Source organism: Anabrus simplex, chromosome 2 (assembly GCF_040414725.1).
Source record: "Anabrus simplex isolate iqAnaSimp1 chromosome 2, ASM4041472v1, whole genome shotgun sequence".
Taxonomy (NCBI): Eukaryota; Metazoa; Arthropoda; class Insecta; order Orthoptera; family Tettigoniidae; genus Anabrus; species Anabrus simplex.
In genome coordinates this window covers 713,763,032-713,786,783 of record NC_090266.1, presented here as the reverse complement: position 1 = coordinate 713,786,783, position 23,752 = coordinate 713,763,032, and the positions used below count along the sequence as shown (strand labels likewise).

The 23,752-nt window shown below is 40.7% G+C and overlaps 1 protein-coding gene across 2 annotated transcripts in view; it reads right to left on the bottom strand.

Moving 5' to 3' along the window:
- The window catches only part of LOC136863060 (UBX domain-containing protein 7), a 463,333-nt gene that overhangs the window by 121,821 nt on the left and 317,760 nt on the right, over positions 1 to 23,752 (bottom strand). For both annotated transcript variants that reach the window (XM_067139389.2, XM_067139390.2), the window contains one exon: positions 14,313 to 14,613. In XM_067139389.2, coding sequence (XP_066995490.1) covers positions 14,313 to 14,613 — 301 coding nt within the window. The remainder of the gene's footprint in view (positions 1 to 14,312; positions 14,614 to 23,752) is intronic.

The following is a 23,752-nucleotide window of genomic DNA, read 5'->3' as shown; positions in this document are numbered from 1 at the left end:
TTGAGGTATTCCCTTTTTTTCTTGTCCCAACGCTTGCACGTGTCTGCATTCCCAATTCCTTAGAAGTTAGATCCCATGATCACGGAATTGTTGTCGAACCACTTCGTAAGGATTACAGCACCATAATTACTGATTACCTCTTGCATGAATCCTCGAACTTCATTTATTTTTTTATTTTTACATCTGCATCAGCACGAAGAGGTGGGCTATGAAACCGGTTCACACGAACTGTCCCAGTAGAATAAATACCTTTATTCTGTAACCACTGAAATAGCCAATACCTGCTAAAATAGTTGTCAAAATACAACTGAGGGAATGGCACATTTATGCGCTTGGAAAGCTGCATAACAACACTAGCTCCAAGCCCAAATTGTTTGTACTCTGCATTTATTGGCGTTGAAGCACCTTGAAAACGGAGGAAGTCGTACATCATGCCACTCTCTCCACACAAAATAAATACCTTCAAGCCCCACTTAGTACGTTTGTTCTGAACATATTGTTTGACGTTGATCTGGCCCTTGAAAGGTATCATTTGTTCATCTATGCAGAGTTTACCTTCTAGTTCTAACTCCTTACATCTAGATTTTATCATATCAAACAAAGGACGGACTTTCCAAAAAACGATCTGTGTTGTTGGGATCTTTGTTCCTGTTATCTACAAAGTGCACATTTTGGCGCAATTTAAAAAATCTATTCAATGTCATGTTTTCGGATATCAGAGGCACACAATTTAGGTTCCCAATACAAAGGAACTCGTGGATAGTTCTAGTTTCCCATAAGTAAATGAATTCTAATGAAAGTTTTTACTTCTTGTTATGTTGTAGGCGGAAAGTTAGCTGTGTTCTGCACTGCATACAAGTTCGTATTTTCAACTATTTCCTCAAGTAAATTTTGATTGCAATACTTTTCAAAGTAAGAAGTAGGACTGGGCAACTGGTATGCGTTACTCACTGGAGATTGGTAGAGACTTATGGGAGGTGAAACATAGGTCCCAGGATGCCAAGAGATATCCTTCTTCTGTGTCAGTTCCTGATCAATAAAGTATGTCTTTGATAATTCATCAATTGTCATGCATGTATGTTTCGGTAAATGTTCATTACCTTCATTACTTTTTGAAGGATTATTTTCTTCAGGAATGTGGCCATCAATGTGAGAATCATTAGGAGATTCACTGTGAAATGTGCCGGCATCTTCTTGCAGCATGTAATCAACGAGTGAGACGAATTTATCAGTCTCTGTTTCTGCATGGAAGTCTTCATTTTCTCCTAGCTCTTCAATTTCAGATAGATCACCATTTTCCAGGAGGTTTAAAATATCTTCAGCACTATACTTTAGTCTATGATTCTTGAACATTTTACGTCAATTATGAGTACACTATATAAATAAGAAACCAAAAACTGACAGTAATGCACACCAAACAACTGTCACAGGTTATGACTACCACATGGTCTAAGAATACAAACATTCAATGCTAGTCACCATGTCCACTGTGGTTGACGATTTTTTTAACAAATGCTACGTGAAAATCAGTTATGCCAACCCATGAATGCCAATATTTTATGACTAATAGAAACACTCCCAAACAGAAAATAAAAATACCAACCTACATTCTCAGTTATCTGGACAACTGTGTGAATGTGTGAACACACCCTAGATTGGTAATTCTGGCAACCACTGCCAGGTAACATATTATTGATATTACCAGCAGTTACAAATTTAGTCAGTAGATGAATCAGACTATGTCATAGATAGTCCATGTCCATGCCCACCTCAGTGTACACTATGACCTCTACTTTTCCAAACTTTTAGAAATTCATTAAACCAGCGGAAGGAAATCGTCCACTACAGTGGGCAAATAGACTGAAAGGGTTCAGGTACAGCCCCAGCATTTGCCTGGTGTGAAAATGGGAAACCACGGAAAACCATCTTCAGGGCTGCCGACAGTGGGGTTCGAACCCAGTAGTTTTATTTTAGCGTTCTTCTTCTTTGCATAGATTTAGCCCAGTTGGATGCCTTTCCTGATACCAACACTACGTGGAGGCATGTATTCACTATTGTGTGTTTCTGTGGTACTTGTAGTGCGAGTTGTATACAAATAAAGATATATTAACATGAACACAAACACCCAGCCCCAGAGCTAGAGGAATTAACATGACAAAATTAAAATCTCTGAGTCAACCAGGAATTGAACCCGGAGCCCCTCTAAACCAAAGGCCATCATATTAACCATTCCGCCAGCACTTTGAGCATTCTTTATTTACCAACCACAAATCAAAACTCTTGTCACAAATGCTAATTTTCAAGCTTAGCAAAAAATTTTCTAACTATTACTAAGGCAGTTTACAGCACACACATAATACTATAAATATGGACATTACAACAATCCAACAAATAAGATCCTAAGTGAAACAGTGATACACCAGAAACAGAAGGACATTGAAGGCATATATGAAGAGATTCATCATGACATAGATTAGATATGTCTGAGGATGTATGCCTCCGTAGTGTAATGGTTAGCACCATTAGCTGTATCCTTGGAGGCCCGGATTTGATTCCTGGTACTTCCAGAGATTTAAGAATGGATAAAAGAATGGAAAAAACGGTATGCACAACTTATATCCACCGGCGGTGTGCATGAAAACAGCTGCACCACCTCAGAGTGAGGACATAAATTTACTTTGAAGAAGCCAGTTAGTAAGTTTGCACCGCTACCTCTGTGAATCATTCGTAGTGTGTCGGCCTTCAGATCCCAAGATAGTGGGCTCGAACCCGGCAGAGGAAGTCGTATTTTTGAAGGGTGGAATAAAGTCAACTCGAAACACCACGTTGTACAATGTCGGCATGTAAAAGATATCTGGCAACACATTTGGTGTTTACTCAGCAAAATTCATTAAAACTCAGCCATAGACGACCAAGGGAGGGTTTGCTCTGCCATTTAATAGGCCGAGAGTAAAATGGGGTGCCGAAATTGAGCAAGCAGCCAGATGGCATCAAATTAAAATACTTTCACACGAAAGGTGAGGCCATACGATTATTTTTATTGCTTTTGCACCATTTTCTCCCTCTCCCAGTGCTGTAGTAACTTTGTACCAATTGTAGAAAATTATTCAAAACCTACTCTTAGTAAACTTTTAAAGGGTAAAGGATAATATTTTCTTGGGTGCTTTACTTGAGGTAATATGTTTTCAATGTATTTTATATATAGTCAGAAGAGTGGCCAAATTGTCATGGCTAAATAAAAAATAAATAATTTGGGTGCAAAATTAAGAAACTGCAATGTTCACAGCTGACCCTATTAACAGAAATGTACATTTCCAAATTTGAGGAATAAATGTTTTAAAACAGAAAGGAAAAGGAAGAAAGAAAATCCAAGAACATATGAGTGACATGCCCTATTGCAAACAAATCACTTTAGTCATACTGATTCTTACATGGATGTGTGTGCCGATCAATGTTTTAAACATAAACCAACCAATTCAACTTCAAGAGGAATTTTGACAACTCTTGTCATCTAAAGTAAGGGGGATTGATGAGGAGAGTGTCTATCTGTTTCAAGATGGAAGTGTATAGAAATTGTCCTTGTCCCTTTGTGTTTTCAAGTTTACCCTTGGCTCCTCTTCCTGTTTACCCCTCTCTCAATGCTGACTTGTCATTGTGTTTAATCTGATTATATGTCCCTATCTTTACCTACCTACCTACCCATGCGAACTATTGCGCAAAAAAGGCATCTGAAATCTGATTTTTCATTTTTAAGGCTTTTGTGGTCCTAAAATTGGCATAAGATACTGAGCACTTTTTTTTAAAAAAGTTCATACTTCTAGGTGCAATACTTAACAAGATATTAGTTGTTGACCATAGCTATTAAGAATAGGGTAGAGTGATACAATTTCGATACAAGTACATGTACCGGTTGGTACACCTATGCGCCGCACATTTGAATTTTCCGCCTTAAAGTACTTCTCTACAGCTAAAACTCTGAACTTTAAAACCGAATTAATTCAACCGTTTATCAGAAGATGTCACTGTGTTAATTTTGAATTGTTTTTGTTTACTAATTATCAAGAAGTGTGGACATTCTCTCACAGATGTCTCTACCAAAAAACTATGATGATGCACCCTGGTGCGAAGTGAAGGAACTTTTTGAAGAAATTTTGTAATCAGAAGTTTTGGTCTTTGCTAAATTTTGTTTTCTCAATTGTGGGTTGGCAATATTAATCTTTCTTTCCGCCAGTTTTGAACTTAGCCAATCCCGAATTTCTTTAATTAATTTTGGACCAATCGTGTCCTTCTTCTTCACATTTGATGTGTAGACTTTAGCTGACCAATAAACGCATGTGGGAGTGTCTTAATTATTCATGAAAGGTCTCGAATCTTCCACGAGGGTATAAAAACTGCTCATTTTCTTGTCTCTCAGCACTCGTACAACATCTAGCTTAGTGTATGGAAGTATAGCAGGAGGCGGGAAGCGCCTCTCTCATCTGCCAGCAGCTCTTCCACAAGGTAATGGCCTTTTAACATCTATATTTCTTGCTAGCTCAGCAGTTTAGCCCTCGGGGAAGGTCCGAAACCTTTTCAATGGAACCTACCTTTTTAAAAATGTAACCTAGTGCCGGCTTAGGTAAAAGTTTCTTATTACTTTAACTGTAAATCGGGGATAGAGAGTGCTTTACCCTCTCAAGTTTCCCTTCATTTTTGATTGGAGGTGACTACGTTTTCATAACTGATTTTCTATTCTTAATGTATTAAAATTTTCTTATATGAGTCACCTCCCTAGTGTGGGATTAGCCCCTGTTTAATCAGCCTAGTGCCCCTTAGGTTTTAACACGTGTTCATGTAGGAGTGCAAGTACTCGCCTCCATTCATCTTGGTATTTCGGGCCATTTAATTAATCTGTTCTTTTCCACGAAGGTCCAGTAGATTGGGTACAAGATACCCCTGTTTCTTTGTAGGTGTGCCTTGAGGGCAGTTGATAGTTATGTTGGTTGTTGCCTTTGATAGGCTCGGAAAATTGAGAGCGGCTTAGCTCTCTTACTTGGGGTAAATGTGCCTCAGAGAGGCTTGAGATTTAAAGGTGGGAGCAAGGGCTCCATTGTTATAAGGGGATTTCTGTCCTTTGGTAATATGTGATTGTGAGCTGAGAGCTCAGGAATTGTAAAAATTAGGGCTTGTGGCCCAGATTGTTAAACTCTCTCTAAATCTCGGCTTTCTTGGTCTTGTACCTGATATGACTTCTTGTTATTTGTTAAAATCTGAAATTTTTATGTGAAAATTGTTAAGTTTTGAAAATATAACCTTTATTGAAATTTTAATTCATTTTTCGGCCTTGTAGTTAGACCCATTCCAGCCCGCACCTTCTTTCACCTCTGCTGATCCACCAAAACACGGTAACAGTACACTTCTGATCAAACTAAGAATCAACGCTATATTTCATTCTTCCATGTTGGTACCTCTTGAGTGTGAACGGCTCTGGTAAAAGTGAAGCATCTCCTATGTGCGTGTGAAAATTATTACATTTGTTTCTATTAGTTTATAAGACATAGCCAATTTTACATTGCAAGGTGAGTGAGGGTTCATTTTATTTCACGTTGTTGTAAGTCTGAAGCTATTTTAGCTAAGCTTTGGGACCTTTACTTGTGAGTGTAAAGTGCTATTTATAATAACACCATAGTCTACGAATCTCAAGGAGGGTATATGATACTGCCAGCGCTATCTCTTGTATTTTTCTGAAACTAGGTTGTAGATCCGTTGTTGAAGGTACATGGAGTACATTTCCGATCGCACGGAATGGTACAATTTTGATCATACTTGTTTGCATTTTTCTTGCTGCAGATGATGCACAGGTCAGAGAAGAAAGAGTACATGAAATGGTGAATTATATACACTGACTGACAGAGCAAATGCAACACCAAGAAAGAGTGGTCAGAACTTTATGCCAATTGCAGGGTAGACTGACGTCACTGAGGTATACTCATGATGTGAAATGCGCCGCTGTGCTGCGCACGTAGCGAACGATAAATGGGACACGGCATTGGCGAATGGCCCACTTCGTACCGTGATTTCTCAGCCGACAGTCATTGTAGAACGTGTTGTCGTGTGCCACAGGACACGTGTATAGCTAAGAATGCCAGGCCGCCGTCAACGGAGGCATTTCCAGCAGACAGACGACTTTACGAGGGGTATGGTGATCGGGCTGAGAAGGGCAGGTTGGTCGCTTCGTCAAATCGCAGCCGATACCCATAGGGATGTGTCCACGGTGCAGCGTCTGTGGCGAAGATGGTTGGTGCAGGGACATGTGGCACGTGCGAGGGGTCCAGGCGCAGCCCGAGTGACGTCAGCACGCGAGGATCGGCGCATCCGCCGCCAAGCGGTGGCAGCCCCGCACGCCACGTCAACCGCCATTCTTCAGCATGTGCAAGACACTCTGGCTGTTCCAATATCGACCAGAACAATTTCCCGTCGATTGGTTGAAGGAGGCCTGCACTCCCGGCGTCCGCTCAGAAGACTACCATTGACTCCACAGCATAGACGTGCACGCCTGGCATGGTGCCGGGCTAGAGCGACTTGGATGAGGGAATGGCGGAACGTCGTGCTCTCCGATGAGTCACGCTTCTGTTCTGTCAGTGATAGTCACCGCAGACGAGTGTGGCGTCGGCGTGGAGAAAGGTCAAATTCGGCAGTAACTGTGGAGCGCCCTACCGCTAGACAACGCGGCATCATGGTTTGGGGCGCTATTGCGTATGATTCCACGTTACCTCTAGTGCGTATTCAAGGCACGTTAAATGCCCACCGCTACGTGCAGCATGTGCTGCGGCCGGTGGCACTCCCGTACCTTCAGGGGCTGCCCAATGCTCTGTTTCAGCAGGATAATGCCCACCCACACACTGCTCGCATCTCCCAACAGGCTCTACGAGGTGAACAGATGCTTCCGTGGCCAGCGTACTCTCCGGATCTCTCACCAATCGAACACGTGTGGGATCTCATTGGACGCCGTTTGCAAACTCTGCCCCAGCCTCGTACGGACGACCAACTGTGGCAAATGGTTGACAGAGAATGGAGAACCATCCCTCAGGACACCATCCGCACTCTTATTGACTCTGTACCTCGACGTGTTTCTGCGTGCATCGCCGCTCGCGGTGGTCCTACATCCTACTGAGTCAATGCCGTGCGCATTGTGTAACCTGCATATCGGTTTGAAATAAACATCAATTATTCATCCGTGCCGTCTCTGTTTTTTTCCCAACTTTCATCCCTTTCGAACCACCCCTCCTTGGTGTTGCATTGTCACTGTCAGTCAGTGTATATGGAAAAGGCAGTGAAATATGTAATGGAAGGCCACTTGTCTACCCATTGAGCTTTTGAACTCTATTCTATCCCATACACCACTTTACAAAACAAGATTAAAAAGGTGCAGTATTTACAACTAGGATTAAATCCTCGAGTAGGTGATACCATGGAACATCCTACTGTCCCCTACTCAAAACAAAAAACGTTGCTTGTCGACAGACTGCTGGTCTTGGAGAGCAGGGGATTAGATGCCGTTACAGGTGAGACAAGCTGTCTTTGATTTTGTAGCAAGCAACGACAGAAAAAATACAAGGATGCAGAAAATTAAGTTGCAGGGATTGATTGGTTTTGTGCATTCATGAGACGCCAGGGCAATCTGAGTATTCGAAAACCAGAAGGACTCTGCAGAGCTCAAGGGCTAACAGAGAAGAGGTTAGTAAATATTTTTCAATTTTTTGTAATGTGTTATGTGATAATAAATAATAAATAATAGACCATTGAAAATAGTAGCAGAAAAGGGAAAGCGGGAGGCTGTGTCCTTGACAAACTATGAAAGAGAAGAAAATGTGACAGTTGTTACCTGCTGCAATGCTGCAGAAAAGTTTTAAAAACTTGATTTTTAACTTGATTGAGGCATTTGGTAAGGTATAAATCTCAGGGCACAATTTTACTAATACTACATAATCATGCAAGTCACACAAATTTGAATGGATTGAAGTTTTGTAGAGATAATGAAATAGAGTTGGTAGGTTTGCCACCACATTCCAAGCAAATTCTTCAACCCCTCGATAGAACATGTTTAAAATCATTGATGGGTGAATACTATACAAATGTACGAGAACCCATCACTAAACATAAGTTCAGTTAATTGTTTTCTCAAGCATGGGAAAAAATAGCTACTGTGGGTTCAGCAATTAAAGGATTCAAGTGTTGTGGAATTGTGCCATTATGTAAAGGTATCATTCCAGATGAAAAGTATGCACCTTCACTGACCTTCAGACATTTAGCTATGGAAGAAACAACAGCCTTGTTTAACATTCCTGAGACTCCTTCAACTTGAACTTTGAATGTTTGAATGTTATAAGCACTGTATCACCTAACGAATCTATCAAACTCATCTTATCATCACCAGAAAAGAAACCTATGCCAAAAAAAGAAAGGTATAATATCTTCTTCACATTAACCATCAGGCCAGAATTCTCAGACTGTTGAGATATATTTCTTTTCAAGAATGACAATAATTTAAAAATAAATCAAAAGGAAATCAGCATATCTCCAAGCATCTCAACAAGAGCCAGCTACAAGAGACAAACAGTGTGGATTTTGCGATCTGGACTATAACTGCAAGAATTCTCTGAAAAAGATACCATGGATTCAATGCCAGGACTGCAATACATGGTATCATGAAATATGTGTTGGGGGAAAAGGAAAGAGATTCTTAGTTTGTGGGAAATGCATGTGAACAGAATTGTACTTTGTGTGATCAGAATTGTACCACTAGCAGTACAACTGCGATCAAATACACTCTCTTCTGTTTTGTATATTTTTCATACCAAGGGTTTATTTCAATACTGTTATTAATAGTGTGTGCCACTGTTTAAGATCTTTACTTCAATGTTGATAGTACTGCAAATAAAGTGTGAGTGCACGATTAATTTTTGATTGAAAATGTACCACCTTACCCTACTGTATTTTGAGAAAATGTAAATACAGCTTTCAATAATTTTCTTACCAATTGTACAAAGTTTTCATGGCATCGAGTAGCAAAGACTAACTGCTGTGTAACTTAGTTTGTAAAGAAGACCCACAGGTAGCATAAGAAGTCGAAATATAGATATGCAATTTTTACACCACAAGGAATTAGTGTTGGCTACTGAGGGTATGATTTGAAGCAGTGCATCGATTCATTCAAGTGTCTGAGTGAATCGATTCACGGGAACTGCGAGCTCACGGCACACGATTCAGTTGACTCGCACAGACAGTACTGACTGGCTCACTCATGGATCAGTGAGACACAAAACACACACAGTTTATTACCGGCATACTGGACAATGGCAGGGAGCTGAACTTCCGCTGAAGCGAGACACACAGAGCCATCGCACACTGAAAGAATCGTACGCTAAGACAGGCTCTCGCTCTCAGCTCATTTGAAAATAATACCCATTTGCATTCACTGCCCTCATCTTACAGGGAGGTTTAAATAATATATGGATTTATTTGCAGTGTTAAAAAGGTGGTAAAAACATCATTCTTAAGTAACTGGCTAGTAAATAGGTAGGCTGTTAGGTTCTTCTATTTATTAGTGTAATGAATCAGTATTATAATTTAGTTAACATTTGACAATTAATTCAACTCAACTCTCTATCCTACCTTATGACTATAAGTCATGCTCATGACCACTCAAAATTGTCTGTTTTATATTGGGAAGAACAGCTCAGTATTTTCTCAGTTTATATGTCACATCTTTGCAAAAGACTTCAATAATCGAATCATGAAATCACCGGTGTATGTGGACAGTGGGTAAGTGAGCCGACTGATGCAATAACTTAAATAAAAAGATGATGAATCAGAAAACCACAGGGCTATTCTGAATCTCGGGTGGCCTATACAAAATATGACAATTTAAAATTCCTCTAATGACAGAGACATATTTTCAAATATGACCAAGTGAGCTGGCCATGCGGTTAGGGTCATGTAGCTATGAGCTTGCATTCGGGGGATGGTGAATTTGAATCCTACCGTCGGCAACCGTTAAGATGGCTTTCCATGGTTTCATATTTTCACACTGGGCAAATGCTGGTGTTGTAACTTAATTAAGGCCATGGCCGCTTCCTTTCCACTCCAAGCCCATCATCGCCATAAGGCTTGTCTGTGTCGGTGCGAGGTAAAGCAACTTATTTGATTTATATTTAATATGTAGGCTACTTATTGCGAACACAGGCATTTTTACATTTAATTCTGTATATATAATAGAGTTGTGACTTTCAGAGAACTGAGGGAAAACCATAAGTTAGTGCATAAAATTTGAGTTATGTCAGTTCTTCTTCTTCTTCTTCTTCTTCTTCTTCTTAACTACGTAAGTTTTGCACTGTAATATAACGAGCATGTATAGTACCTCACAAGTGTTTACTTTTTTCTGAATTTCATTTTTAACTTATTTGTTTTGTATTGTGTACTTACCATGAATACAATAAAATTTCCATGTTCTTTGAAATCATTTAAGAAAATACTAGGCAAACATTTTTTTTTTTTTTGCTATGGGCTTTACGTCGCACCGACACAGATAGGTCTTATGGCGACGATGGGATAGGAAAGGCCTAGAGTTGGAAGGAAGCGGCCGTGGCCTTAATTAAGGTACAGCCCCAGCATTTGCCTGGTGTGAAAATGGGAAACCACGGAAAACCATTTTCAGGGCTGCCGATAGTGGGATTCGAACCTACTATCTCCCGGATGCAAGCTCACAGCCGCGCGCCTCTACGCGCACGGCTAACTCGCCCGGTAGGCAAACAATTGATAGGGAATCTCCCATCTGGGCAACAGCTCTAAATGCAGATCCCTGATGATTGTGCGTACAGATATTTCTTCATCTAATTCAATTTACTTATTTCATGGAGTTTTCACTGTGGGGGAAGGGCTTTGTAACAACAAAATTTGATGTGAAGAGGTGGCTGCCAAGAGAAACCTGAATCTGAAAGATGGATGACACATAGGAAAGCAGTTCATAGAATGAAGACCAGATGGCAGCAGCAAGCTCTGAATGTTGTTGCTGCTGCTGTCTTATCAGTAGACACTACACAGATGTAATAGGAATGGTGACTCTAATGTGCCGTGAAATGGATCACTGTATCAATTCAGTAACGTGAACGGAATAAAATGAATCGATTCAGTAAAATGAATCGAATATCCCATCAATACAGCGAATATTCTTTAATTCTGCTGTAAACTTTCTGTTGCCGACATTGGGTGCCTTTCACGCAATGGGTCACATATAGATTAGATAGTAGGTTTACAGACGTGGATAATCTATGTTCTGTTACGCCAATTGGATTACTAAAGCTATGGGCATGATTTAACACATTCAATCCTATATCCGACTAGGGTCGGATTAGGTTTCACATATGTAAAATACGGTATCCGACCTTAGTCGGATTTGAATTCGCGCCAACTTTTTATGTTAAAAAGTATGTTAGATGACACAGTATGGACTGCAACCCTCAGAAGCATGGAAAATTAAAATCTTGACATCCATCATGGCAACTAGGAAAGAGGCTGGTTGAATCACAGTACAACATGAATAATGCCTGGAGGGAAGAGTGGGCTGCTTCAAACCCTGACTAGCTAGGGTTGATATCTGACCCTTGTGGGAAACTTGCTGGGTTCAACTTGCCAAGAAGAATCTGGGCTTCGTTGAACAGAGTGCGGACCGGTCTTGGAAGATGCAACTTCTAGCTCCACAAGTGGGGAAATATTTCCAGCCCTCAGTGTGACTGCGGTGACGTGGCTCAGACAGTCCACCATGTTGTAATGATGTGCCCACTTCGGAGCTTCCAGGGAGGATACCACGAACTTCATGCAGCAAGTGAAGAGGCAGTGAATTGGCTAAATTTTCTGGACATTAAATTTAAAGTTATATTACCATCCACTGATCCTCTGTCCGATTGTTGTTCTATCTACTTTAAGTGTATATAGTTTTAAGTGTATATTATATATATTTTTTCTCTGTACCCTGTATACACCATAAGAAATAAAATAAATTTGCCAATAGAGAGCAGGCACATGAAATTTTTACTACAGCTTGGGGTGATTTCCCGTACTGTGGAATGTGTGATCTAAATAAACACGTGCCAGTCACAAGGTCTCTAAAATGCACGGTTGGAATTGAAATGCACTAAGTTATGAAATGAAAAGTCATGGCAAGTAAAAAAAAATCTTACTAGATCTTGTAAGGGTGTGTACAAATTTCATATTTTTAGGGTTTATAGTGGAGAAGTGATACTAAGTTAAATCCCTGTGTTACATGTTACTTAGGGAGTCAGGGTGGCATGTAAAAACCACTGGGCTGGATGATTAAATACCTATGGTGGGAGCCGAGGGTGAACGTGTTAATTATGGCATTTTTTTGCATATCTATGTCCATCCTCAAATTTTTAATCTATGTCCATCCTCAAATTTTTAATTAACTAATGAATTAATTTATTTAGAAGCTCGACGTACGGGCACCGCACTTTTAAAAACATTTGTACAGTTACAACATTTTTCTTAATTTTTTCACAATTCACTTTGTTTGTAATTAGAATCTCTCATTCAAACTCTCTTGTACACTGCCTAACGACAAAACTGAAGCACCCACAAGAAATGGACAGATTTCAATGTACCTTTGTACATGTACACACCAATGGCGGGAAAGTAAATGATCAGAATGATCAGAACTGCAATTCTCTATGACGGGTAGAATGGCCACCAGAGTGCACTATTTTTTGTTCATGTTTAGTGTTGTTATCAGGCCTGTTAGGATATATAAGGGGTATGAGCAGAGTCATATACTTAGTGATCATTGTGAAGGACAGGGAGATGTTGCGTACTCGTGTGAGATATGCGTTATCAGCACCTGACAAGAGTTTGAAAGGGACCTCATTGTGGGTCTCCATTTGGCCGGTTGGTCAAATCGTGCAATATCCAAATTTGTGGGGCATTCGGATGTGACAGTGGCCCGATGTTGAACTGCATGGGAATATGAGGGCAGTTGTTCTCCTCGTCAAGGTTCCGGTTGACCACGTCAAACCACCACAAGGGAGGATCGCCTTATTGTGCACCATGCACACTGTAACCGCTTCACATTTGTGCCTGCCATCCGAGCAACAAGTAATGGAATCCCTCAGCATTCTGTGTCATCCAGCACCATTGGCGAGAGACCAGCAGCAGTTGAACTACGGAATTACTGTCCCATGCGCAGGCTACCCAAAACATACCACAACACAAACAGCTGCGTTTGGAGTAGTGCCATGACCGGGAAGCAATGACTGCTGATGAATGGTGCTGCATTGTGTTCAGTGACAAATCGCAGTTCTGCACTACCCTGACGACCATCATTTGCGAGTATAGAGGCGACCTGCGCGGAGAGGTCCCATTCTTACAAAGTTTTGGACAGGTACAGCAATGTTACTCCTGTGTCATGGTGTGGGAAGCCATTGGGTATGATTTAAGATCACGGCCGATAGTGGTTGACGGAACTCCGACAGCACAATGGTACGTCACGTACATACCGAGTCCTCAAGTGTTACCTCTCAAGCGACAGTATCACGGTGCCATTTTCAAACAGGACAATGCTTGTCCACACACGGCATGTGTCTCTATGAACTATTTTCGTGATGTTGAGGTTTTCCCGTGGCCAGCAAGATCTCCAGATCTGTCCATGATAGAACATGTATGGGACCAGCTTAGATATCAGCTCCGTCCCAGTGCCAGTATCCAGCAAATCAAGGACGACTTACAACAGTTGTGTCAGCTAAGCCTCAGGAGAGGATAAACCAGCTTTATGTCAAACTACCCAACAAAATCAGTGCATGCAACCCAGCCAGAGAAGGTGAAACATCATACTGATAAGTGGGCTCGTACTGCCAAGTTCTTTGTAAATTACACTCGATTTTGTAATAACTGAATTATCACATACCCTGTCAACAAGTGAAATTTAGTTTTGTTTCCTGCTCCCCTTCTGGGAGCTCCAAATTTTTTGTAACGCAGAGTATTTTAGCAATATGTAAAATTTTCTCTTCAGTCATATACTACATATGTATTTATCCAGGAGTTTTATACCACCAAATTTCATACAGATTTCTAGATATTACAGTGTTGCATATCTGAAGTGACTTGCCATAAAGTACATTCTATGGCGCACCCCAGATATTGTAATTAATAAAGCATTTGTGGAACCATTTCAGTACCACATATGGATAATGCAGACTAAAATCCTTACTTTCAATATGCATCTATATATGTTCTAAATGAAGTATGGTAGTTTCATGCTTTACCTTCATTGTCACCTAGGAACTCCCTCCAACTGTAGTCAAATTCAGAGTCATCACTTGAGCAATGTGGTGGAACTTGGCCATTGGACAATGATGTTGCAAATGGAGGAATTATAGGTTCATTAACAGGTACTTTCTTTTTGGTTCCATTTTTTGATTCTGATTTGGAGGAACAGCCTCCAGAGAGCCCATTCAGGTGAATGGGTCCAACTCCATTTTCAAAGCGTGACTTAACATCAACAATCGAGGCTGCCAGGGCAGCCTTGAACTGCTCTTCTTCATTCGCGTCAACAATAGATGACAGCTGAAAAAAAAATCATTAATTAACTTCTAAAAAATTACATTCATTTACACAAAAATATTTTCAACTTGAACATAAATTTATTTCTAATGCAGTACCTCAGAACTTGAAGAAGTGTGTGTGTGTCAAGTACAATACTGAATTAAAAATTACCATCAAGGACAATAGGAGAAGCTAGAGAAGTCCAAACTATGGCTCGCATACCAGGTACGGCTCACCATGTCATTCTACCTGGCCCGTAGATAGCATTCTAATAACTAAGTGTACCTTAAAATGAGATGATTCCCATCAGGTGATGAGAGTCCAATCATTTATGTATTTTTCAACAACAGTAAATGTTGGCACAGCACTATAACAAAGCAGAGTTCTAGACAGACTGGTCTACTTAGCGTACAGTACCAACAATGGTCAATGTCGGCAATGTTTCTCGAGCGTGCTGCCACTCTTGTGAAGTAGAGACATCAGTCAGATAGCTTCAGTTACACAAGTAGCTCAGTTGCAGAGTTGTTAAGTTGTGATATTTTCACTCTCATACCAGCATCTTAAATACTAATGTCCATAGTTAGCACAAATTTGACACCCTCCGTATCTAATTATAATATCGCAATTTTGCAGAGTGAATTCGATCATGGACGTTTATAAGAAGGCTCTGGGATGAACTAGAAAAACCAATATCCTAGTACAATCTTTTGAATAATTTGTGTTTTTCCTGCCTAAGGTTCATTTTCCAGAAAGACAATGTAAACATTACTATCAACAACTTCCTTTCTCAAAAATGTAATTTCATATGCTTCAAATTCAATGTTGCCAATAAAATCTCTCTCTTTTTGTACGAAATTTTACAATGGTGAGATAATTTACTTCAAATTCTGCACTCTCTTTTTCCTCTTCCTAGTCTGCACGTTCATTTCCTTTTTTTCGCAAGTGATTTAACATTGCACTACCGCATCAAAGGTTTTCAGTGATGCAAGTACAGTATGGAGAAGGGCTAGAATTTGGAAAAAAGCAGTCATGGCCTTAATTAAGGTACAGCCCCAGCATTTGCCTGGTACAAAAATGGGAAGCCACAGAAAACCATCTTCGGGGCTGCCGACAGTTGAAATTCGAACCTACCATTTCCCGAATGCGAGCTCATAGCTATGCCATCCTAACCACATGGCCAACTCGGTCGATCCCTTCATTTTAATTTTCCTCACGCTCCTCTATATCATAGTTAGGTAATATGGAGGTAGAAGGCGTGATATATATATATACACATATATATTTAATGCCATAAATGATTATGATATTCATCAAATCATCCTTAATGTTGACAGTATTTTTTAATCTTTTTCTGGGGAATCATTCATTTCAAATGTATTGTATAAGACTATTGATAGAATTAAGTTGATTGCAGTACTTTTACAAATTAAGATTGAAATAAAATTTCATACATTGTTTTAAATACTTAACATATTTAAAAAACTCCAAATAGTGAATAGATTCACCCCACCCAGTGAAGTGAAACAGTTGAATAATTAAATTTAAATAATAGGAGAAACTATGAACAAAATATAAATTAATTATTGGATCTTACATCATCAAAGTTAAATAGTAAAAATTTGAAATTGTGATGGAACTGCAGTGAAATAAATATTTTTTAAAAATTCCAATTTTTTATCAGATTCACTCTAGTTTACAGTTCTCAATTTATATTACTTTTGTCTGCACGCATGCTGTGAGATGTGAAGTACGGTGTTACATGAAGTTATCCAGTTCAAGAGCTTTCTTCCTGGCTCCCTCACCTATCTGCATTTATGATTGCATGGGCCAGGCTAGTTATTTAGCTGACACCATGCTGCAGTATTGTGTGGTTATCTTACGGCCGATCACCTCAGCAACTTTGACAACAATTCCTAGCAGTTCAAAACTACATTCCTCAAGGTCAGATGTAACATACATTTATAAATTCCGTGGAATTTCAGTTCTTTCTTGCCCTGGTTTCTGTTTTGTTCCAATGATTGTAGTTGAGAACTTGATTTTATGTTAACATGTGTGCCTGAGTGAATCATATCGCATACGGAACACAGAAAATTTGATAGCGCGTGTCGAAAATTCAACAATTCCTGGCAAGGTAGATATTACTTTAAAGAGCATGGAAATTGTGCACTATGCTTAATATGTATGAGACAGTATCGGTACTAAAGGATTATAGCATAGGAGAGTAAGAGGGAAATCATCCACCATTCAATGCAATACTAAAAAAAATGACTATACATTACAACATTACATTGTATACATTACAGCAAGCACAGCATTAGCCCTACATTCTCCGTCAGCACCTGTTAACATTCCTCCCCTCCCCTCAATTATGAGTTCAGCCGGTAGTTCCGCTCTGACCTGAGTCCAGTAACTAAACAGGTTTCCAAAACACAAGACATACTCAGAACAACGAATGGAGGGGTATGTCTCATACAAACTTTCTTATATTACCTTTTCTCTTCACACAATAGTCATCACATACACTATTTTCTTTCTTTTTGCAGAAACTTAAACCTCGATTCAAATTGACATGGTCAGGAGCATATGTTTGGACCCATTCGATCTTCTAACAACATTGACATCCCTCTCAACCAATAATCCCAGGATAAAGACAATAGTAATTCATTGGATATATTCTTCTTCTTCTTATTATTATTATTATTCATAGACATAAAGAATCAGGAGTTATTTCACCAACTTTCTTCATTTTTAAATATTAATCTAAGGCAGGAAAATTATGTTAGAATGGAACCTCGGAACCTCAACAACAAAGCTTGATCCATACACAGTCAGCAAATGTGGACCTGGATGTGTTTCATATGATATCTAAAACTTGTTGAACTCGTTTGCAACAAGTTCGCACTCTTTCGAAAACTCGATAAAGTTTTTAATCTGACTTGCTCAACTTTTAAAGCGTATTGATGTCTTGTAAGTTTATTGTTATTCTTTAAGTGTATTTTAAAATGTATTGTACACAATTTTAACAGCACTGGACGATTTTAAATTGTACGGCTGAGGATGACCTCAAGTGATAGTCGAAACTGGTACCACAAACATGAAATGGTGTAATTTAAAGTCATTTCATTTTAACATTGTATTGAATGGTGGATGTTTTGCCTCTTATTTTCCTAAAACAGTGTCAATACAGATCGAATATGAAGATTCATTTAGTTTATTTTTCGGGTTGAACCATGTTGTTGTAGTCTGTACATCACGTACAGTTTGCCGACGTTTCAAATACATTGCAGTATTCTTTGTCAAGGCGACTGAAATACCCCTACTCGATCAGTGGTAATCAGTCTCCCAGGCAGCAATCATACTAGAGTGGCCCTGACCTTGGGCTTTTATATCCTAGCCTTTCTGCCTGACATAAGCCCTGGCTGTCTCGTGAGCATTCTGGAAGTTATGTGTCACAGACAGGTAGTGGGGGCTTACCCGCGCTGTTAATATCCTTCTTCTAAATTTATATTGTTCGGATGTTTCTTGATTTCGATAGCCTCGCGGATTTTCCTTTCCAGATTCCACGGGATAGCTGCTAGGATCTTGGTCTGGTCAAATGGTATTCCGTGCCTTGTTTCGTAGGAATGCTTGGCTACCACTGAAATATCTATGTTTTGGTTCTTGGTGTGACGGATATGTTCTTTGAGGCGGATGGAGATCAGACGTTTTGTTTCACCAATATAACAAGCTCCGCAGCTACATTCAATGTGATATACTCCAGGAGCCTGTAATTCTACTGTGTCTTTTACTGGTGGAAGATAACGGACTAGCTTCCGGTGAAGTTTATAGATGGTTTTTGTTACCGCGTTTTGATGGTAGGTAGAGGTGTAAGAAGGTGCGGGCGTGAATGGGTCTCAAACTACGGAATCAAAGTTAACGTAAAATTTAACAAGGTTATATTTTCTTTTCAATATTAAGTAATAACAAAGAACAGGTACTTAGTAGCCGAAACACAATTTGAAATGTACAATTGCAGGGGTTACAGAGTTTGGGCTTCGAGCCCTGAGTTCACAATTTTTGAGCAACTAGCCCAACTTTCCGATATACAAATTTTAACAAAGGGGCAGAAGACCCCAATCAAACCCTGGAGGACTTGCTCCAAATTACACAGTAAAGCCTCCTCGAGGCACACAACACTCCGTTTCCAAAAGAGCCACTCGCTCTTTCATTTAAGCCTTTCCCAGGCCACACCAAACTCCACCTTCAAGTTGTCCGTCAACGGACATAAACCCAGGGGTAAAATACCCAATCTACTGAGGTCTATTAAATGAAAAGCAGGTTAATTAAATGACCTCTAAAACAATTTGAGAGGAGGCGAACTTGCACTCCTAATACACTTTGATTTTAAGACCTACTTTGGCTCTTAGGCCACTGATGCAAGGGCTAATCCCATACTACAGAGGTGACTTAGAAAAGAACAATTTGTTTTACATTATCGAAGAATAGGTTGAGGAAAATAAGTTCACCTCAAAACAATATGAGTGGGAGCTCGAGAGGGTTAGCACTCTCTATCCCAGAATGTAGCTTTACAAGAGAATCGAAGAAAAGAGTAGTTACATTTTAGGAAAAGGTTACATGGTAAAACGCTTCGCACCCGCCCCGAGAGTTAAACTGCTGAGCAAGAAAAGAAAGAATTTATTAATCGGCCATTACCTTATTGTTGACCGCTGCAGAAGAAAGAGGCGCTACCCGCCTCCTGCGATGTACTTAATACACTGAAAGATGGAACAGAAGTGGCCCGGAGACCCAAAAATCAGCAGTTTATAACCTCTCGTGGAAGGTTCTAGGCGTTAGGGGAATGAAAACACCCGCCCACAATTATTTTATTGGCTAGGACCCCGCAATCGATTCAAGTTGGGGGAAGATACCTCTGATTGGATAGAAATTAATTTAAGAAATTCGGGATTGGCTACATGCAAAACAAGGGGAAAGAGAGGGGTATACAGCCAACTTAAACAATAACAGAAAGAAATTTAGCAAAGAACAAACATTTGAAATAAAAATTTCTTCAACAAAATAGTTCTTTGACTCCGCACTAGGTTGCACTATTGTTGATCTTCAGTAGTGTCCTCTAGAAGAGAAAGTTCACACTTCTTACTTCAAGCTAAACAAAAACACATCAAAAGTGACACAGTTCAAAAACACAAAATTTTCCACGTGGTGACATCTTCTGAGAAAGTAGAGAATTAATAGGGTAGATAAAGTTCAACCTTCCTCCAGAAGAGGAGTTTCAACTGGCGCAACTTTTAAATAAACGGTGTAGAGGTGTACCGCCCGGTACAGACCTCCCCCCCCAAAAGTTCCTCCAGGGGTGACGCATGAGATCAGTTTGAAACAAAGTCCAAGTAATGATGTTGATATGAAGATAGATAGCAGGAGCATTTACAAGATTTCTTAATTCAGTTTCAAAATGTTGTTGTTGCAGGTGAATGAAAGTCTTTATGTTTGTAGAATTTGAATTTCTGAAGATAAACTTTTACTACTTAAAAGTGAAGAAAATTTTGCAATGTCCACCAAATATTGATGTTGAATTCCCAAGTGTAATTATTGCTTATGGTGACTGTCCATGTAGTTGATGTAGATTAAGTTGGATGGCCAGACCGGCCGTTGCAGCTTGCGTCCAAAGGAGGCCGCTCGGACCCCTCAAGTACCCTGAGATACCGCTCGCCCGCACTATGAGGGGAGCAGAGGTGTTGAAATACGCCGCGCCCGCGGTGAACATATACAGGCTGCGGGCCAGTAGCAGGTCGTGCGCCGCACATCAGCCTTGGCCGGGAGGAGAGCTCCGGCTCGCCGTACACATGTCGTCCTCGCTGGAGAGGAGGGGGCCCATCCCCCTCCCCAGTTGCTGCACGGCGCTGCGCGGCTGCGGGGGCACTGAAACATAAAAGCTCGGCGGCAAAATTGTGTTGGACCATCATCTTTTTTTTGAGGGCACAGGCATGTAGATTGAGGGGCCAGCGGCGTGGCGATATCCATGGCATTTCATCTAAGCCAGCCACTGTATTTAGTGGAGCAGGAGACGGGAGCGTGGTAATGGCCGTGACAAGGACAGGATGGCAGTTTAACAATCGGGGGAGGTTTACAAGAAATGCTTACATATAAAATAAAATAGAAGGAGCAGAATGCCTTAAAAGTGGAACTCAAAAAAAAATATAACCATCATATTCCTATCAAATTATATGAAGCAAGTTGACACAAAATTTACACCGGTTTCACCTGGGACAGGTGAACCCTAAATATCCTCTCGGTGGCTGGATTGCTTACTAACAATGTAACCGGTGTGAGAAAATCGAGAATGATGCATGGCCCATGGAATCTGGGGGCAAGCTTGCCCGCGGGAACAAAATTTTTGACCATAACCTGGTCACCTACCTTCAAAGGGGTGGATCTCCGTCCACGATCATACCTTTCCCTAACCTTTTCATGAGACACTTTAAGATTGGCTTTAGCCTTCTTCCAAAGATCTTTAATGTTATCCGGATCTATTGTCTCGGGTAGAATGTCATTCAGAGACCAGAGGTTAGAGAGCGGCGAGTTGGGAACAAACTTGAACATCAAAGAAGCTGGAGTAAACTTGTGAGATTCATGAACCGCCGAATTCAAAGCAAAAGCTATCCAATGCAGGGACATGTCCCACCTGGAATGATCTTCATGATGATAGGCAATAAGTGCAGACCTGAGATTACGGTTAACCCGTTCAGCCAGAGATGGTTGAGGGTAATAAGCAGAAGTAGTTACATGAGAGATGGACAAGTCAAAACAGAATTTACGAAAAAGATTTGATGTGAACGCCTTAGCATTATCAGATACAATATATTGGCACGGACCAAAAGAAGCAAAAATGGAATTTAGACAGGTAATGGTGGACTGAGCAGTAGCCAGCTTAGTCGGAAATAACCAAGAAAATCTGGTAAAACCATCTACACATACAAAGATGAACTTGTTGGCATTACCCTTTGACTGGGGGAAGGGTCCTACATAATCAATATACAGGCGTTCCATGGGGCGCGACGCTTGATGCGAAGACAAAAGGCCTACCTTGGTGGACATGGTGGGTTTACTCAGCAAACATGATTTACAAGCTTTTACAAGTTCACGGATTTCACCGTCCATACCTTTCCAGATGAACATCTCACGAATCTTTTCACGGGTTTTAAAGATTCCAAGATGCCCTCCTAATGGGGTCTCATGATAATACTTGAAGATCATAGGTACCAGAACGGCTGGAACGACAACTTTCATCATCTTATCATGCCTCGATGGGCAACATAGAACACCATTCCTCAGAACATAAGGGACAACCTGTTCCCCAGAAGAAAGGGTTTCCATTATCGGAGCCAGCGTCGGATCTTCACGTTGGTATTTCTCAATATCTCTAAAAAGCATGGGAGCATCTGTTAGGATGGCATTAACCTTGGATAGTATGGACTCGGAAGGAGATGAACTGTCGACCGGTTCGTGGGTCTCGACCTCATTTGAAAACATACGGCTGAGTCCATCAGCAACAACATTTTCAGTACCTCTGATATGCCTGACATCGAATTGGAAGGCAGAAATACGAATGGCCCAACGGGCTATACGACCAGTACGACGCGGCCTACCTAAGACCCAGCTTAAGGCTTGATTATCTGTTTCCAGGTCGAATTTGACATGTTCCAGATAGAGACGGAACTTCTCTAAGGCGAATAAGACTGCCAAACCTTCGAGCTCATAGATGGAATACTTGGCTTCTTGAGCCGACAAAGTCCTAGAGGCATAGGCGATGGGTCGCCTCCCTAGTTCAGTCTCTTGAAGAAGGACTGCAGCTACAGCTGACGACGACGCGTCCGTTTGGACGATGAATTTCTTTGAGAAATCAGGCATAGCAAGGACAGGGGCATTACAGAGAGCTAATTTCAGATCTTCAAAAGCGGCTTGTTGAGAAGGTCCCCACTCGAATTTGATGCCTTTCCTACGAAGAAGGTTTAAGGGCGCCGCTCTATTAGCAAAGTTAGGAATGAACTTTCTGAAGAAATTCACCATACCAATAAACCTGGCGATGCCTTTAATGTCCTTGGGAGGTTTAAAATCACGGATGGCCTGTGTTCTAGAATGATCGACTGCTACACCATCAGGTGACACAATATGCCCTAGGAAAGACATAGAGGGCTTAGCAAAGGCAACCTTGGACAACTTAACAGTTAACCCAGCCTTACGAAGGCGATTCAGAACTTCTCGCAGATGATCTAGATGTTCTTCGAAGGTCTCCGAAAACACGACGACATCATCCAAGTAGTGATATAAGTATTCAAATTTGATGTCGGAGAAGACCCTATCTAGTAGCCTAGTGAGCACAGCTGCCCCCGTGGGGAGCCCGAAAGGCACGCGGTTGTATTCGTATAAATTCCAGTCCGTGGCAAACGCTGTAAGGTGTTTAGACTCTTCGGCAAGGGGAATTTGATTATAGGCCTGATTCAAGTCCAAGATAGTGAAGAACTTGGCCTTACGAAACCATGAAAAACAAGAATGAAGGTCAGGAAGGGGCACAGATTGCAACACCACCTTCCGATTGAGAGCCCTGTAATCAATGACAGGCCTGAAGCCTCCTTGGGGTTTCGGTACTAGAAAAATAGGCGATGAATACGCCGACTTAGAGGGCCTAATAATACCATCCTTCAACATCTGATCGATGATTTCTTTCAGAGCCTTCATTTTAGGTGGAGATAGCCTATAAGGTGGAAAACGGACAGGAATGGAATCCGTGACCTCAATTTTGTATTCAATAAGATCAGTAACACCGAGAGTATCAGTGAATACCTCTGGAAATGACTGACATAATTTACGAATACTATTAGCCTGCTCCTCAGGTAGATGTCTAAGGTCTAACAACATCTCATCCTGGGTAGGCGAAATAGAGAAACATGACACAGAATTACACGTTAATAGTGGGATTTTACAACTAGAAGCAAATTTGAATGTGCACGACCTAGACTGGAGATCGAGCACAAGACCAGTGTGAGAAATAAAGTCCGCTCCCAGTATGATGGGGCAAGACAAGTGCTTAGCCACAAACAGTTTGATTTTCCATGTAAACTTAAAAATACGAATTTTGACCAGTAAAGAACCTAGAATTTCTAAT